At 47.9% G+C, this 19,120-nt stretch overlaps 1 protein-coding gene across 3 annotated transcripts in view; it reads left to right on the top strand.

The window, feature by feature from the left end:
- LOC106566793 (helicase ARIP4) overlaps positions 1-19,120 on the top strand; it is a 112,452-nt gene that overhangs the window by 84,504 nt on the left and 8,828 nt on the right. For 2 of the 3 annotated variants that reach the window (XM_014135186.2, XM_014135187.2), the window contains 11 exons: positions 1,629-1,811; positions 7,240-7,373; positions 7,974-8,170; positions 10,080-10,422; positions 10,993-11,170; positions 12,724-12,936; positions 13,149-13,267; positions 13,487-13,602; positions 13,877-13,976; positions 15,635-15,840; positions 16,673-16,848. In XM_014135186.2, the coding sequence (XP_013990661.2) occupies positions 1,629-1,811; positions 7,240-7,373; positions 7,974-8,170; positions 10,080-10,422; positions 10,993-11,170; positions 12,724-12,936; positions 13,149-13,267; positions 13,487-13,602; positions 13,877-13,976; positions 15,635-15,840; positions 16,673-16,848 (1,965 nt within the window). Of the gene's footprint in view, positions 1-496; positions 599-1,628; positions 1,812-7,239; positions 7,374-7,973; positions 8,171-10,079; positions 10,423-10,992; positions 11,171-12,723; positions 12,937-13,148; positions 13,268-13,486; positions 13,603-13,876; positions 13,977-15,634; positions 15,841-16,672; positions 16,849-19,120 lie in introns of those variants that run through there. The other variant, XM_045693095.1, reaches the window with a different exon arrangement.

Here is a 19,120-nt window from a genome sequence, read left to right as displayed (position 1 = left end):
AGACGACACAACAGTAGTGGGCTTGATAACCAACAATGACTAGACAGCCTACAGGGAGGAGGTGAGGGCTCTGGGAGTGTGGTGCCTGGAAAACAACCTCTCACTCAACGTCAACAAAACAAAGGAGATGATTGTGGACTTCAGGAAACAGCAGAGGGAGCACCCCCTTATCCACATCGAAGGGACAGCAGTGGAGAAGGTGGAAAGTTTTAAGGTCTTGGGCATACACATCACAGACAAACTGAAATGGTCCATGCACACAGACAGTGTGGTGAAGAAAGGCGCAACAGCACCTCTTCAACCTCAGGAGGCTGAAGAAATTTCACCTGTCACCCAAAACCCTAACTAACTTTTACAGTTGTACAATCGAGATCATCCTATCGGGCTGTATCACCGCCTGGTATGGCAACTGCACCGCCCTCAACGGCAAGGCTCTCCAGAGGGTGGTGCGGTCTGCCCAACGCATCACCAGGGGCAAACTACCTGCCGTCCAGGACACCTACAGCACCCGATGTCACAGGAAGGCCAAAAAGATCATCAAGGACAACAACCCACCCGAGCCACTTCCTGTTCACACCGCTATTATCCAGAAGGTGAGGTCAGTACAGGTGCATCAAATCTGGGACTGAGAGATTGAAAAACAGCTTCTATCTCATGGATCACTAGTCACTTTAAATAATGCCACTTTAAAAATGTTTACATATCTTACATTACTCATATCACATGTATATACTGTATTTTATACCATCTACTGCACCTTGCCTATGCCGCTCGGTCATCGCTCATCCATATATTTATATGTACATATTTTCATTCACCCCTTTAGATTTGTGTGTATTGGGTAGTTGTTGGAGAATTGTTAGATGACTTGTTAGATTTCTGTGTAGTAGGTAGTTGCTGGGAATTGTTAGATATTACTGTACCTTTGGAACTAGAAGCACAAGCATTTCGCTACACTCGCATTAACATCTGCTAACCATGTGTATGTGACCAATAAAATTGGATTTGATTTTGAGTAAAAATCTACCTATAGCTCCTACCTATATATGCATAACTTTATGAGCTGGATTGCCTGTCTTTGCAATTAGTTTATTTTTGTTTGTGCTCGTTAGCATATTAGGCTACCAGCCTCCATGGAAATTTGCTATTGCTGTTAAATTAGCACATTTTATTACCATCCTGGTAATAGACTCCCAATGGGCTTTTTCTGTGTTTTTTGGCACCCTCTTGTGTACTAAGCTGGTAATACTGTAATTCCCAGGGTGAGAGAAGGACGGTATGACGATATGCAAGTCGGGGTACCGCCCAACCCTAATATCAAGCCTATCAAACCGTATTCTCTTCATACATAATCAATCTACCAACCATGGTACCACTGACTCAATAGGACCATGGATTCTCTTGTTAGCACAGGCAGTCTAGCAAGTATAGGGCCAATTTCCCAGATCCATATTAAGCCTAAAAAGCACTTTCAATTAAGATTTTCTTCCTCTGCCAAACCCCACGGAGACAGCCATGGTATACAATGCAGTCAAACAAATATAACAACAGACTTATCAATCTGCTAATGATCTCACTACTTCTGTCCCTCCCTCTCTTCCTCCTTTCTTTCCCCCCCTCTCCATCAGATCGGCGGGATCCGGTTCCTGTATGATAACCTGGTGGAGTCTCTGGAGAGGTTTAAGCGCAGCAGTGGCCTTGGCTGTATCCTGGCCCACAGCATGGGCCTGGGCAAGACCTTGCAGGTCATCTCCTTTATAGACATCCTGTTTAAACACACGCAGGCCCACACCGTGCTCGCCATCGTTCCTGTAAGTGGCTGTGTGTACTCTTTTCTCTCTTGCTCTGTTCTGTTTATACATACTGGACATAATGCAATGGGGGGGGGGGTGAAACTATCTTGTAATCTCTTGACTGAGGTAATTTACTTTCTCTCTACCTTTCTCTCTACCGCTCTCTCTCTCTCTACCGCTCTCTCTTTCTCTACCGCTCTCTCTCTCTCTACCGCTCTCTCTACTTCTCTCTACCGCTCTCACTACTGCTCTCTCTACCGCTCTCTCTCGCCCTCTCTCTCTACCGCTCTCTCTACCGCTCTCTCTCTACTGCCCTCTCTCTCTACCGCTCTCTTTCTCTACCGCTCTCTCTCTCTCTACCGCTCTCTCTACTTCTCTCTACCGCTCTCACTACTGCTCTCTCTACCGCTCTCTCTCTACCGCTCTCTCTCTACTGCCCTCTCTCTCTACCGCTCTCTCTACCGCTCTCTCTCTCTCTACTGCTCTCTCTACCGCTCTCTCTACTGCCCTCTCTCTCTCTACCGCTCTCTCTTTCTCTACCGTTCTCTCTCTCTACCGCTCTCTCTACTTCTCTCTACCGCTCTCTCTCTCTACTGCTCTCTCTCTCTACCGCTCTCTCTCTACCTCTCTCTCTACCGCTCTCTCTACACCTCTCTCTCTACTGCCCGCTCTCTCTCTACTGCCCGCTCTCTCTCTACTGCCCGCTCTCTCTCTACTGCCCGCTCTCTCTCTACTGCCCGCTCTCTCTCTACTGCCCGCTCTCTCTACCGCCCGCTCTCTCTACCGCTCTCTCTCTCTACCGCTCTCTCTCTACCGCTCTCTCTCTACCGCTCTCTCTCTACTGCCCTCTCTCTCTACCGCTCTCTCTACCGCTCTCTCTCTCTCTACTGCTCTCTCTACCGCTCTCTCTACTGCCCTCTCTCTCTCTACCGCTCTCTCTTTCTCTACCGTTCTCTCTCTCTACCGCTCTCTCTACTTCTCTCTACCGCTCTCTCTCTCTACTGCTCTCTCTCTCTACCGCTCTCTCTCTACCTCTCTCTCTACCGCTCTCTCTACACCTCTCTCTCTACTGCCCGCTCTCTCTCTACTGCCCGCTCTCTCTCTACTGCCCGCTCTCTCTCTACTGCCCGCTCTCTCTCTACTGCCCGCTCTCTCTCTACTGCCCGCTCTCTCTACCGCTCGCTCTCTCTACCGCTCTCTCTCTCTACCGCTCTCTCTCACCGCTCTCTCTACCGCTCTCTCTACTCGCTCTCTCTCTACCGCTCTCTCTCTCTCTACCGCTCGCTCTCTACTGCTCTCTCTCTACTGCTCTCTCTCTACTGCCCTCTCTCTCTCTACCGCTCGCTGCTCTCTCTACCGCTCTCTCTCTCTACCGCTCTCTCTCTCTACCGCTCCTCTCTCTACCGCTCTCTCTCTACCGCTCTCTCTCTCTACCGCTCTCTCTCTCTACCGCTCTCTCTCTCTCTACCGCTCTCTCTCTTTCTACCGCTCTCTCTCTCTCTACCGCTCTCTCTCTACCGCTCTCTCTCTCTACCGCGCTCTCTCTCTCTACCGCTCTCTCTCTCTCTCTCTACCGCTCTCTCTACTGCTCTCTCTCTCTCTACCGCTCTCTCTACTGCCCTCTCTCTCTCTACCGCTCTCTCTCTCTACCGATCTCTGTTTCTCTCTACCGCTCGCTCTCTACCTCTCTCTCTACCTCGCGCTTGCTACCTCGCGCTCCCTCTACCTCGCGCTCTCTCTCCCTTCTACCTCGCTCGCTCTCTACCTCGCTCGCTCTCTCCCTCTACCTCGCTTGCTCTCTCTCTACCTCGCGTGCTCTCTCTACCTCGCTCGCTCTCTCTCTCTCTCTCTCTCTCTACCTCGTTCGCTCTCTCTCTCTACCTCGTTCGCTCTCTCTCTCTCTACCTCGCTCGCTCTCTCTCTCTCTCTACCTCGCTCTCTCTCTCTCTACCTCGCTCGCTCTCTCTCTACCTCGCTCTCTCTCTCTCTACCTCGCTCGCTCTCTCTCTCTCTACCTCGCTCGCTCTCTCTCTCTCTCTACCTCGCTCGCCTCTCTCTCTCTACCTCGCTCGCTCTCTCTCTCTCTCTACCGCTCTCTCTCTCTACTGCCCTCTCTCTACTGCCCTCTCTCTCTACCTCTCTCTCTACCTCTCTCTCTACTGCCCTCTCTCTCTCTACCGCTCTCTCTCTCTACCGCTCTCTCTCTCTACCGCTCTCTCTCTCTACCGCTCTCTCTCTCTACCGCTCTCTCTCTCTACCGCTCTCTCTCTCTACCGCTCTCTCTCTCTACCGCTCTCTCTCTCCCGCTCTCTCTCTACCGCTCTCTCTCTACCGCTCTCTCTCTCTACCGCTCTCTCTCTACCGCTCTCTCTCTACCGCTCTCTCTCTACCGCTCTCTCTCTACCGCTCTCTCTCTACTGCTCTCTCTCTCTACCGCTCTCTCTCTCTACTGCTCGCTCTCTCTACTGCTCTCTCTCTACTGCTCTCTCTCTACTGCTCTCTCTCTCTCTACCGCTCTCTCTCTACCGCTCTCTCTCTCTACCGCTCGCTCTCTCACCGCTCTCTCTCTACCGCTCTCTCTCTACCGCTCTCTCTCTCTACCGCTCTCTCTCTCTACCGCTCTCTCTCTCTACCGCTTCTCTCTCTACCGCTCTCTCTCTCTCTACCGCTCTCTCTCTTTCTACCGCTCTCTCTCTTTCTACCGCTCTCTCTCTCTCTCTACCGCTCTCTCTCTCTCTCTACCGCTCTCTCTCTCTACCGCTCTCTCTCTCTACCGCTCTCTCTCTACTGCTCTCTCTCTACTGCTCTCTCTCTCTCTACCGCTCTCTCTCTCTACCGCTCTCTCTCTCTACCGCTCTCTCTCTCTACCGCTCTCTCTCTCTACCGCTCTCTCTCTCTACCGCTCTCTCTCTTTCTACCGCTCTCTCTCTTTCTACCGCTCTCTCTCTCTCTACCGCTCTCTCTCTACCGCTCTCTCTCTCTACCGCGCTCTCTCTCTCTACCGCGCTCTCTCTCTCTCTCTCTCTACCGCTCTCTCTACTGCTCTCTCTCTCTACCGCTCTCTCTACTGCCCTCTCTCTCTCTACCGCTCTCTCTCTCTACCGATCTCTGTTTCTCTCTACCGCTCGCTCTCTACCTCTCTCTCTACCTCGCGCTGCACCTCGCGCTCCCTCTACCTCGCGCTCTCTCTCCCTTCTACCTCGCTCGCTCTCTACCTCGCTCGCTCTCTCCCTCTACCTCGCTTGCTCTCTCTCTACCTCGCGTGCTCTCTCTACCTCGCTCGCTCTCTCTCTCTCTCTCTCTCTCTCTACCTCGTTCGCTCTCTCTCTCTACCTCGTTCGCTCTCTCTCTCTCTACCTCGCTCGCTCTCTCTCTCTCTCTACCTCGCTCTCTCTCTCTCTACCTCGCTCGCTCTCTCTCTCTCTACCTCGCTCGCTCTCTCTCTCTCTACCTCGCTCTCTCTCTCTCTCTACCTCGCTCGCTCTCTCTCTCTCTCTACCTCGCTCGCTCTCTCTCTACCTCGCTCGCTCTCTCTCTCTCTCTACCGCTCTCTCTCTCTACTGCCCTCTCTCTACTGCCCTCTCTCTCTACCTCTCTCTCTACTGCCCTCTCTCTCTCTACTGCCCTCTCTCTCTCTACCGCTCTCTCTCTCTACCGCTCTCTCTCTCTACCGCTCTCTCTCTCTACCGCTCTCTCTCTCTACCGCTCTCTCTCTCTACCGCTCTCTCTCTCTACCGCTCTCTCTCTACCGCTCTCTCTCTCTACCGCTCTCTCTCTACCGCTCTCTCTCTACCGCTCTCTCTCTACCGCTCTCTCTCTACCGCTCTCTCTCTACTGCTCTCTCTCTCTACCGCTCTCTCTCTACTGCTCTCTCTCTCTACCGCTCTCTCTCTCTACCGCTCGCTCTCTCTACTGCTCTCTCTCTACTGCTCTCTCTCTACTGCTCTCTCTCTACTGCTCTCTCTCTACTGCTCTCTCTCTACTGCTCTCTCTCTACTGCTCTCTCTCTACCGCTCGCTCGCTCTCTACCGCTCGCTCGCTCTCTCTCTACCGCTCTCTCTCTACCGCTCTCTCTCTCTACCGCTCTCTCTCTCTACCGCTCTCTCTCTCTACCGCTTCTCTCTCTCTACCGCTCTCTCTCTCTCTACCGCTCTCTCTCTTTCTACCGCTCTCTCTCTTTCTACCGCTCTCTCTCTTTCTACCGCTCTCTCTCTTTCTACCGCTCTCTCTCTTTCTACCGCTCTCTCTCTCTCTCTACCGCTCTCTCTCTCTACCGCTCTCTCTCTCTACCGCTCTCTCTCTCTAACGCGCTCTCTCTCTCTACCGCGCTCTCTCTCTCTCTCTCTCTACCGCTCTCTCTACTGCTCTCTCTCTCTCTACCGCTCTCTCTACTGCCCTCTCTCTCTCTACCGCTCTCTCTCTCTACCGATCTCTGTTTCTCTCTACCGCTCGCTCTCTACCGCTCTCTCGCTCTACCTCTCTCGCTCTACCTCTCTCTCTACCTCGCGCTTGCTACCTCGCGCTCCCTCTACCTCGCGCTCTCTCTCCCTTCTACCTCGCGCTCTCTCTCCCTTCTACCTCGCTCGCTCTCTCCCTCTACCTCGCTCGCTCTCTCCCTCTACCTCGCTCGCTCTCTCCCTCTACCTCGCTCGCTCTCTCCCTCTACCTCGCTTGCTCTCTCTCTACCTCGCGTGCTCTCTCTACCTCGCTCGCTCTCTCTCTCTCTCTCTCTACCTCGTTCGCTCTCTCTCTCTACCTCGTTCGCTCTCTCTCTCTCTCTACCTCGCTTCGCTCTCTCTCTCTCTCTACCTCGCTCGCTCTCTCTCTACCTCGCTCGCTCTCTCTCTCTCTACCTCGCTCGCTCTCTCTCTCTCTACCTCGCTCGCTCTCTCTCTCTCTACCTCGCTCGCTCTCTCTCTCTCTACCTCGCTCGCTCTCTCTCTCTCTACCTCGCTCGCTCTCTCTCTCTCTACCTCGCTCGCTCTCTCTCTCTCTCTACCTCGCTCGCTCTCTCTCTACCTCGCTCGCTCTCTCTCTCTACCTTGCTCGCTCTCTCTCTCTCTACCTCGCTCGCTCTCTCTCTCCCTAACGCATTCTCTCTCTCTACCTCGCGCGTTCTCTCTCTCTACCTCGCGCGTTCTCTCTCTCTACCTCGCGCGCTCTCTGTCTACCTCGCGCGCTCTCTGTCTACCTCGCGCGCTCTCTGTCTACCTCGCGCGCTCTCTGTCTACCTCGCGCGCTCTCTCTCGCACTCTATCTCTACCTCGCTCTCTCTCTTGTACTCTCTCTACCTCGCTCTCTCTCTACCTCGCTCTCTCTCTCTCTACCTCGCGCTCGCTCTCTCTCGCACTCTCTCTTCTCGCTCTCTACTTCTGAACCTTTTTCTCTCTCTCTACCCCTCTCTCACTACCCCTCTCTCTCTCGCTCGCTACCCTTCTCGCTACAGGTCAACACGTTACAGAACTGGCTGGCTGAGTTTAACCTCTGGGTCCCTTCCTCTGAGGGATTACCTGCAGACATCAACCCCGCCCACTTCTCCCCGCGCATCTACAAGGTCCACATCCTGAATGACGAGCACAAGTAAGTTTCCCGTCCTCTCTGGGAACAGGGATATCCCACTACCTCCAATTTCAAAGCTGAAGCCTTTTAGCCATGATCATGGTTTGTGTTTGTGAGTGACTAGAAGCTCTGCTTCTATCACACAACTGCCAGGGATCTGTCTCTAAAAATAAATGTACAAACATGACTCATCTATCGCCCAGGTGTGTAACTACATGAAGTACGTAAGGCATTTAAAGTACATCAACTATCAAGACCTTTAGCAACAAGGTTTGATTAAGATATAATGCAGGTCGTCTTTAAGTATATACACTGGGGCAGCAGGTAGCCTAGTGGTTAGAGCGTTGGACTAGTAACCGAAAGGTTGCTAGATCGAATCCCCGAGCTGACAAGGTAAAAATATGTAATTCTGCCCCTGAACAAGGCAGTTAACCCACAGTTCCTAGGCCGACATTGTAAATAAGAATTTGTTCTTAACTGACTTGCCTAGTTAAATAAAGATAAATAAATAATATGTCTCTACATGCTTGTGCTGTTATGTGTGGAACATTGTCACTGATGTGCTGTCTTTCTTTCGCTCTCTTCTCTCATCTCTTTTTCTCTCTCTCTGCTCTCTTTCAGAACAACGGCCAGCAGAGCGAAGGTTATCTCTGACTGGTCGCTGGATGGCGGTGTGCTCCTGATGGGGTATGAGATGTACCGCCTGCTGTCTCTGAAGAAGAGCTTTGTGGCGGGCCGGAAGAAGAAGTCCAAGAAGCCCCAAGGACCAGTGGTCATTGACCTGGACGAAGAGGACCGGCAGCAGGAGCTCCTCAAAGGTCAGTAGGTCAAAAAGGTCACCTCAGAGTGACACCTGTCAATCGACACTTATGTCAGTCATGGCCTGAGCTTTTCAGAGTTTTCAAACCAGCAGCTTATGGCAGTTTTTCTTTCATCAAACCAAGGTCATCTGCACATTTGGATTATGAGTGATCCTATAGTTTAACCCTTTGTTAGAACCCATGTTAGTTAACCTCTATGGGCTAGGTGGGACGCTAGCGTGCCACCCGTGGTGCACTCCATCAACAGCAGGTGCATTTCAAGAGCGGCAAATTTGAATCCAAATAAATGTCAAAATTCAAATTTTTCAAAAATACAACTATTTTACACCATTTGAAAGATAAACATCTCCTTAATCTAACCACGTTTTACGATTTCAAAAAGGTTTTACGGCGAAAGCATAAATTTAGAGTATGTTAGGACAGTACATTTACAAGAGTTGTGTGTAATGTTTTGTCAAGTCAAAGACAGGGTCACCAAAACCATAAAACCAGCTAAAATGATGCACTAACCTTTTACAATCTCCATCAGATGACACTCCTAGGACATTATGTTAGACAATGCATGCATTTTTAGTTCTATCAAGTTCATATTTATATCCAAAAACAGCGTTTTACTATGGCATTGATGTTGAGGAAATCGTTTCCCTCCAATAACCGGCAGTCAAGTCAGCGTCACAAATTAAATAATTCAAATTAGAAAACATTGGTAAAATATTATATTGTCATTTAAAGAATTATAGATTTACATCTCTTGAACGCAATCAACTTGCCAGATTTAAAAATAACCTTACTGGGAAATCACACTTTGCAATAATTTGAGCACTGCGCCCAGAAAAATACGGCGTTGCGATACAGACTAGACGTCATGTTGGGGAGATCTAAAATCGAAAATACTATGTAAATAATCCATTACCTTTGATTCTCTTCATCAGATGTCACTTCCAGGTATCACAGGTCCATAACGAATGTAGTTTTGTTCAAAAAAGCTCATCATTTATGTCCAAAAATCTCCGTCTTGTTAGCACATGATCTAAGCCAGCCGGACTTCTCGTCATGAACGAGGGGAAAAAATATATTTACGTTCGTTCAAACATGTCAAACGTTGTATAGCATAAATCATTAGGGCCTTTTTTAACCAGAACATGAATAATATTCAAGGTGGACGAATGCATACTCTTTTATAACGTATTGGAACGAGGGTACCCAACATGAACTCGCGCGCCAGGTGTCTAATGGGACATCATCGTTCCATGGCTCTTGTTCGGTCAGATCTCCCTCCAGAAGACTCAAAACACTTTGTAAAGGCTGGTGACATCTAGTGGAAGCAATAGGAAGTGCCAAAATATTCCTAAGCCCCTGTGTTTTTCAATGGGATAGGTTTAAAGTCAATACAACACATCAGGTATCCACTTCCTGTCAGAAAATGTCTCAGGGTTTTGCCTGCCAAATGAGTTCTGTTATACTCACAGACACCATTCAAACAGTTTTAGAAAGTTTAGAGTGTTTTCTATCCATATATAATAAGTATATGCATATTCTAGTTACTGGGTAGGATTAGTAACCAGATTAAATCGGGTACATTTTTTTTATCCAGACGTGCAAATGCTGCCCCCTAGCCCTAACAGGTTAAGATTTTGTTAGACATTTTTCATGTGCTCCAGGATGTGTGTACGAGTGCATGGTTTTCCAGTTACCCAGTCACGACATCAATTTAGTATGACTCCATCACGAGTCACTCCATTAACATGAGTCACTTAGATTAATGGAACATAAGGTAAATGCTTCCTGCTACCTTCATGGCTTTTTTATTTTGTTTAACCTTCATTTAACTAGGCAATCTGGGACTGGTTGGACTTCCATTGTTCCTGAAATAGCTCTAACTTGACATTCCTCTACCCTCCTGAAGACATAGAGAAGGCCCTGTCTCGCCCAGGCCCGGACGTGGTGATCTGTGACGAGGGCCACCGCATTAAGAACTGCCACGCCAGCACCTCGCAGGCCCTGAAGAACATTCGTACCCGGAGACGCGTGGTCCTAACAGGATACCCCCTCCAGAACAACCTGATAGAGTACTGGTGCATGGTGGACTTTGTCAGGCCTGACTTCCTGGGCACCAGGCAGGAGTTCAGTAACATGTTTGAGAGGCCCATTCTGAACGGGCAGTGTGTGGACAGTACGCCTCAGGACGTTCGGTTGATGAGATACCGAAGTCATATCCTCCATAGCCTGCTGGAAGGCTTCGTCCAGAGGTGAGAATGAGAGCTGGTTATAACCCACATGAACTGTTGCTACTACAGTATTCTCTTTATACTTTATAGGTAAGTTTCCCCCTCTCCGATTAACTCTTAAGATTACTTTATTGGTCAATTACACATAAGGTCCAGCTGAAATTCGACTTCTGCTTTTACCCAGCCCCTCCGTAAACACACATGCATACATACAGGGTTTTTGGAGAGGTGCAGTGCTGCCACACTGGTCGCCTGCGGAGCTGTTGTTGTGGGGGGTAAGTGCCTTGCTCAAGGACACAACGGCAGGCAAAGGCATCTAGGATGTTGATAACAGCAACCCTCTGATTGCCAGCGCATTACCCGCCAGATTTTTCCTTTCGGACCCGGAATTTGAACTGGCAACCCTCCAGTTACTGGCTCACCTCTATAACCGCTAGCCTACCTGCCACCCCAGTCTATTCCTGGACGAAAAAGTACTTTCAATGGATATTCTAGTTGAAGTCTGATAATGGTTGTGTTTGTTCATGAATGTAGAAGAGATCTATAAGGCATAAATATTTGTGGTCTAGCTCTGGTTGTGTTTGTTCCCAGGCGTGGCCATAACGTGCTGAGAGACCAGCTCCCCTCCAAGGAAGAGCATGTGATCATGGTGCGTCTGTCTCCCCTGCAGAGGGCCCTCTACACTGAGTTTATGAACCGCTTCAGAGAGGCAGGCAACAGCGGCTGGCTCAGCCTCAACCCACTCAAGGCCTTCTGCGTGTGCTGCAAGGTGTGCATGCCTGTCTGTGTCTGTTTTGTCATACACAGGAGTGAAATAAATATGTGAAGTGCAATCAGAAAGTATTCAGACCCCTCGACTTTTTCCACATTTTGTTACGTTACAGCCCTATTCTTCAAATGGATTAAATATAAAAAATCCTTGTCAATCTATACACAATACCCTATAATGACAAAGCAAAACTGGTTTTTAGAAATGTTTGAAAAAAAAGAACAAATAAAAACATACCTTATTTACATAAGTAATCAGACCCTATGCTATGAGCCTCGAAATGGAGCTCAGGTGCATCCTGATTCCATTGATCATCCTTGAGATGTTTCTACAACTTGAGTCCACCTGTGGTAAATTCACTTGTGATTTGGAAAGGCACACACCTGTCTATATAAGGTCCCACAGTTGACAGTGCATGTCAGAGCAAAAACCAAAGCCATGAGGTCAAAGGAATTGTCGGTAGAGCTCTGAGACAGGATTGTGTTGAGGCTCAGATCTGGGGAAAGGTACCAAAAACATTCCTGCAGCATTGAAGGTCCCCAACAACACAGTGGCCTCCATCATTCTTAAATGGAAGAAGTTTGGAACCACCAAGACTCTTCCTAGAGCTGGCCGCCCAGCCAAACTGAGCAATCAGGGGAGAAGGGCCTTGGTCAGAGAGGTGACCAAGAACCCAATGGTCACTCTGACAGAGCTCCAGAGTTTCTTTGTGGACATGGGAGAACCTTCCAGAAGGACAACTATCTCTGCAGCACTGCACCAATCAGGAATTGATGGTAGAGTGGCCAGACAGAAGCCACTCCTCAGTAAAACAGCCTTGATGAAAACCTGCTCCAGAGCGCTCAGGACCTCAGACTGGGGCGAATGACAATGACCCTAAGCACACAGCCAAGACAAGCAGGAGTGGCTTCAGGACAAGTCTCTGAATGTCCTTGAGTGGCCCAGTCAGAGCCTGGGCATGATCCCGATCGAACATCTCTGGAGAGACCTGAAAATAGCTGTGCAGCAACGCTCCCCATCCAACCTGACAGAGCTTGAGAGGATCTGCAGAGAAAAATGGGAGAAACTCCCGAAATACAGGTGTGCCAAGCTTGTAGCGGCATACCCAATAAGACTCGAGGCTGTAATCGCTGCAAAAGGTGCTTCAACAAAGTACTGAGTAAAGGGTCTGAATACTTATGTAAATGTAATAGTTCAGATTTTAATAATGTGGTATTATAACAATATTAGGCTGACGTCTGAATGAAATGTAGACATGTACACAGCATGTGATGTACAGTGCATTGGGAAAGTATTCAGACCACATTTTGTTACGTAAAAAAAAAAAGATTAAATCATTTTTCCCCCTCATCAATCTACACACTACACACTAGAGTGATGAGGGGGGGGGACTGTTTCATCCATTTTCGAATAAGGCTGTAACGTAACAATGTGGAAAAAGTCAAGCGGTCTGAATACTTTCCCAATGTGCTGTATGTCACATGCTGTGTACTACATGTCCACATTTCATTCAGACGTCATCCTAATGTTGGAATAATGTCTTCCTCTACCAGATCTGGAACCACCCAGACGTGCTGTACGAGGCGCTGCAGAAGGAGAATCTGGCCAATGAGCAGGACCTGGACCTGGATGACATCACCAACGGCCACGCCCGCTGCCCAGCCCCCTACGAGAAGGGCAAGACCCCGGAGGACCCCAACAGCATCGGAGGGCTGAGTCTCAACGCTCTGCAGGAGAAGGCCAACCAGGTCATCACCTACGAATGGGTACGCAGCCACACTTCACTACCATGTTTTTTGTTTTTCCATTCAGTTTAAGTGGCAGGGGGTTGAGTCATCATGGATTTATGACGGTTGGAAAACAACTTGAGGGCCATTCAGAACGGATACTGTCGTAGGTTTCAGTAAAAACAGGTTATTACCCTAAACTGTGCACTACAATTACACAACTGTTCTGTTACCTCATCTCTCTCTCTCAGGCGAAGGAGATCATGTCTGACTATAAACCCGGGCTCTTAGAGAACTCTGCTAAGATGGTCCTGCTGTTCCACCTGATCGACGAGAGTGTGAGGAAGGGAGACAAGATCCTGGTGTTCAGGTAGGCACAGAAACATCACAGTTGTTTTACTCTTTTGATCTTAAGTTTTTCAAGTTTCCCTTTCAGTTCCTTTAAAACAACTGTTGCAATGCAACATATTCCACAAAGACTAAGGCCGAAGCACAGACAGACAAACTTCTCAAATGGTTAAATTAGTTTCACTGTAATTTCCAAGCACCCCTCCTCACCGTATCCCTCCCTCCACTGTTTCTGGTGCAGTCAGAGTTTGTCCACCCTGTCAGTCATCGAGGAGTTCCTGGCCAAGAGGCCCATACTGGCGGGCAGCGCCAGAGAGGGCTACAACCAAAACTGGGTCCGCAACCACAACTACTACAGTAAGTGTCCCTGTTCCCATGACAACCACCGTTGTCACCACGTCTCTGTGACTCCATTTGTCCAGTGGTGTCTTTTACTGAAGCTATACAAATGTATTCAGCCTCCCCAATCCCATGGTGCCACTTTTCCCGTTGACTTACATTGACTATTGCCACCTGCTGGGGATACTGATATCTCGCCATCATTCTGTGTATGAAGCCCTTGGGTAAAAACTGGTTGTTGTTGTGTGTTCGAGAAAGGGATTGGCTTCCTTTTTATGGTTTGTCTCCTTAGGACTGGATGGGAGCACATCTGCTTCAGAGAGAGAGAGGCTCATCAACCAGTTCAACGACCCGTCCAACACCTCCGCCTTGATCTTTCTGCTGTCCACCAGGTAAAAGACCTTCACAGGAACACACTGGTAGAAATAATTATCATTTGTTTGTAATCATACTTATGTATAGTCACACTAGAAACCACACTAGTTACAAACACAAACCCTCATTTACACACATGCACAGTCCTCTATATATATATATATCAGTTGAAGTCGGAAGTTTACAAACACTTAGGTTGGAGTCATTAAAATCGTTTTTCAACCACCCCACAAATTTCTTGTTAACAAACTATAGTTTTGGCAAGTCTGTTAGGACATCTACTTTGTGCATGACACGAGTAATTTTTCCAACAATTGTTTACAGACAGATTGTTTCACTTATAATTCACTGTATCACAATTCCGGTGGGTCAGATGTTTACATACACTAAGTTGACTGTGCCTTTAAACAGCTTGGAAAATTCCAGAAAATTATGTCATGGCTTTAGATGCTTCTGATAGGCTAATTGACATAATTTGAGTCAATTGGAGGTGTACCTGTGGATGTATTTCAAGGCCTACCTTCAAACTCAGTGCCTCTTTGCTTGACATCATGGAAAAATCAAAAGAAATCAGCCAAGACCTCAGAAAATAAATTGTAGACCTCCACAAGTCTGGCTCATCCTTGGGAGCAATTTCCAAACACCTGAAGGTACCACGTTCATCTGTACAAACAATAGTACGCAAGTACTAAGACACCTGAAACCCCACCTCTTCAAGGAATACCTGGGATAGGATAAAGTAATCCTTCTAACCCCCCCCCTTAAAAGATTTAGATGCACTATTGTAAAGTGGTTGTTCCACTGGATATTATAAGGTGAATGCACCAATTTGTAAGTCGCTCTGGATAAGAGCGTCTGCTAAATGACTTAAATGTAAAAATGTAAATGTAAGTATAAACACCATGGGACCACGCAGCCGTCATACCACTCAGGAAGGAGACACGTTCTGTCTCCTCGAGATGAACGTACTTTGGTGCAAAAAGTGCAAATCAATCCCAGAACAACATCAAAGGACCCTGTGAAGATGCTGGAGGAAACAGGTACAAAAGTATCTATATCCACAGAAAACAAGTCCTATATTGACATAACCTGAAAGGCCGCTCAGCAAGGAAGAAGCCACTGCTCCAAAACTCCCATAAAAAAGCCAGACTATGGTTTGCAACTGCACATGGGGACAAAGATCATACTTTTTGGAGAAATGTCCTCTGGTCTGATGAAACAAAAATAGAACTGTTCGGCCACAATGACATCATGGCGTCATGAGGAAGGAAAATTATGTGGATATATTGAAGCAACATCTCAAGACATCAGTCAGGAAGTTAAAGCTTGGTCGCAAAGGGGTCTTCCAAATGGACAATGAGCATACTTCCAATGTTGTGGCAAAATGGAATTGTTAAAAACTGAGTTTAAATGTATTTGGCTAAGGTATATGTAAACTTCCGACTTCAAGTGTGTGTGTGTGTGTGTGTGTGTGTGTGTGTGTGTGTGTGTGTGTGTGTGTGTGTGTGTGTGTGTGTGTGTGTGTGTGTGTGTGTGTGTGTGTGTGTGTGTGTGTATGTATATATACACACACACACGCACAAAGTCCTCTATATATATTATATATGTATATATTTCTATATATGACACACACACACACATCAGGTCAGTGAGGTGTGCTTCTCCCCATCCTCAGGGCTGGCTGTCTGGGGGTGAACCTGATTGGGGCTAACCGTGTGGTGGTGTTCGATGCCTCCTGGAACCCCTGTCACGACGCCCAGGCCGTATGTCGGGTGTACCGCTACGGCCAGAAGAAACCCTGCCACATCTACCGCCTGGTCTGTGACTTCACCCTGGAGAAGAAGATCTACGACCGACAGATCTCCAAGCAGGGCATGTCCGGTGAGTAACCAGCGAACCAAACAAACACAGAATAGAATGGATCCTGACTTCATACAGACTACTACTCTGCTTCCTCCAGCCATGTCTACTAGGCCTACTATTACATGGTCATCTGCTTTCACTATTTTGAATCTACTCTTACCACAAGCCTACCCTGTTTAGGGCACTTCAGCCAGCCCAGTCCACTTCACTAGCATGCAAAACAGCGTGTGTGCTGCGAAGTGCAGCAGTCCTGTGATCTGTCAGACTCCTCTCAGGCTAAGTGCACTCCAAGTGCACTTTGACATGGTTTGCCATTGTTAGGCTCAGTTGGTAGAGTATGGCACTTGCAACACCAGGGTTGTGGGTTTGATTAAGAGCGTCTTAAGAACGTCTGCTAAATGACTAAAATGTAAAAATGTAACACGTCGGTCAGCTATACTGTATACACAAAAAGGGAAGGCCCACACTCTTAGAATTGTATTTTTTTTTAAATAAATGTAAAAATAAAATAGACATGGCCAGGGTATGCTCTATGCCACATTTCATGTCACACGCAGAGACCTTTTCATGCAGCTGTTGATGGCCTAGACCTGAGGTGGGACACTCCAGTCCTCGAGGGCCTGATTGGTGTCACACGTTTTCTCCATCCCTAGCAAACACAGCTGGTTAATCAAATTGCGTTCTAAACTGAAGATCATGATTAGGTGGTTATTGGAGTCAGGTGTGTTAGCTGGGGCTGGGGCAAAACTGGGACACCAATCAGGCCCTCGAGGACTGGAGTTGCCCACCCCTGCCCTAGACATACAGTGTTACCCCCTTTCTTGACTCCATCCATCCCTCCTTTCTGAAGACCGAGTGGTGGATGACCTGAACCCGGTGCTGTCGTTCACGCGGAGGGAGGTGGAGTCTCTGCTGCACTTCGTGGAAAAGGAGCCTGACGTGTCACAGGTGCAACTAAACCCCGACCAGGAGATAGAGACAGGCATCAGACAGGCCTGCCAGCTCTACCCTCACCTTGTCACCAAGGTAATACACCTATACACACATCTATAAACACACACTACATCACAGGCCTGCCAGCTCTACCCTCACCTTGTCACCAAGGTAATACACCTATACACACATCTATAAACACACACTACATCACAGGCCTGCCAGCTCTACCCTCACCTTGTCACCAAGGTAATACACCTATACACACATCTATAAACACACACTACATCACAGGCCTGACAGCTCTACCCTCACCTTGTCACCAAGGTATATACAGTTGAAGTCAGAAGTTTACATACACCTTAGCCAAATACATTTAAACTCAGTTTTTTACAATTCCTGACATTTAATCCTAGTAAAAATTCCCTGTCTTCGGTCAGTTAGGATCACCTCTTTATTTTAAGAATGTGAAATGTCAGAATAATAGTAGAGAGTGATTTATTTCAGCTTTTATTTCTTTCATCACATTCCCAGTGGGTCAAAAGTTTACATACACTCAATTAGTATTTGGTAGCATTGCCTTTAAATTGTTTAGCTTGGGTCAAACGTTTCGGGGAGCCTTCCACAAGCTTCCCACAATAAGTTGGGTGAATTTTGACCCATTCCTCCTGACAGAGCTGGTGTAACTGGGTCAAGTTTGTAGGCCTCCTTGCCTCCCACCTTTTTCAGTTCCGCCCACAAATTTTCTATAGGATTGAGGTCAGGGCTTTGTGATGGCCACTCCAATACCTTGACTTTGTTGTCCTTAAGCCATTTTGCCACAACTTTGGAAGTATGGGGTCATTGTCCATTTGGAAAACCCATTTGCGACCAAGCTTTAACTTCCTGACTGATGTCTTGAGATGTTGCTTCAATATATCCACATCATTTTCCTTGCTAATGATGCCATCTATTTTGTGAAGTGCACCAGTCCCTCCTGCAGCAAAGCACCCCCACAACATGATGCTGCCACCCCCATGCATCAAGGTTGGGATGGTGTTCTTCGGCATGCAAGCCTCCCCCTTTTTCCTCCATACATAACGATGGGCATTATGGCCAAACAGTTCTATTTTTGTTTCATCAGACCAGAGGACATTACTTCAAAGAGAACGATTTTTGTCCCCATGTGCAGTTGCAAACCGTAGTCTGCATTTTTATGGCGGTTTTGGAGCAGTGGCTTCTTCCTTGCTGAGCGGCCTTTAAGTTTATGTCGATATAGGACTCGTTTTACTGTGGACATAGATACTTTTGTACCTGTTTCCTCCAGTATCATCACAAGGTCCTTTGATGTTGTTCTGGGATTGATTTGCACTTTTCGCACCAAAGTACGTTCATCTCTAGGAGACAGAACGCTTCTCCTTCCTGAGCGGTATGAGGGCTGCGTGGTCCCATGGTGTTTATACTTGCGTACTATTGTTTGTACAGATGAAGGTGGTACCTTCAGGCGTTTGGAAATTGCTCCCAAGGATGAACCGGACTTGTGGAGGTCTACAATTTATTTTCTGAGGTCTTGGCTGATTTCTTTTGATTTTCCCATGATGTCAAGCAAAGAGGCACTGAGTTTGAAGGTAGGCCTTGAAATATACTGCTCAAAAAAATAAAGGGAACACTTAAACAACACATCCTAGATCTGAATGAAATAAATAATCTTATTAAATACTTTTTTCTTTACATAGTTGAATGTGCTGACAACAAAATCACACAAAAATAATCAATGGAAATCCAATTTATCAACCCATGGAGGTCTGGATTTGGAGTCAAAATTGAAATGGAAAACCACACTACAGGCTGATCCAACTTTGATGTAATGTCCTTAAAACAAGTCAAAATGAGGCTCAGTAGTGTGTGTGGCCTCCACGTGCCTGTATGACCTCCCTACAACGCCTGGGCATGCTCCTGATGAGGTGGCGGATAGTCTCCTGAGGGATCTCCTCCCAGACCTGGACTAAAGCAGCCACCAACTCCTGGACAGTCTGTGGTGCAACGTGGCGTTGGTGGATGGAGCGAGACATGATGTCCCAGATGTGCTCAATTGGATTCAGGTCTGGGGAACGGGCGGGCCAGTCCATAGCATCAATGCCTTCCTCTTGCAGGAACTGCTGACACACTCCAGCCACATGAGGTCTAGCATTGTCTTGCATTAGGAGGAACCCAGGGCCAACCGCACCAGCATATGGTCTCACAAGGGGTCTGAAGATCTCATCTCGGTACCTAATGGCAGTCAGGCTACCTCTGGCGAGCACATGGAGGGCTGTCCGGCCCCCCAAAGAAATGCCACCCCACACCATGACTGACCCACCGCCAAACCGGTCATGCTGGAGGATGT

The sequence above is a fragment of the Salmo salar genome, chromosome ssa13, assembly GCF_905237065.1.
Source record: "Salmo salar chromosome ssa13, Ssal_v3.1, whole genome shotgun sequence".
Taxonomy (NCBI): Eukaryota; Metazoa; Chordata; class Actinopteri; order Salmoniformes; family Salmonidae; genus Salmo; species Salmo salar.
This window is presented reverse-complemented; position numbering and strand designations above follow the sequence as displayed.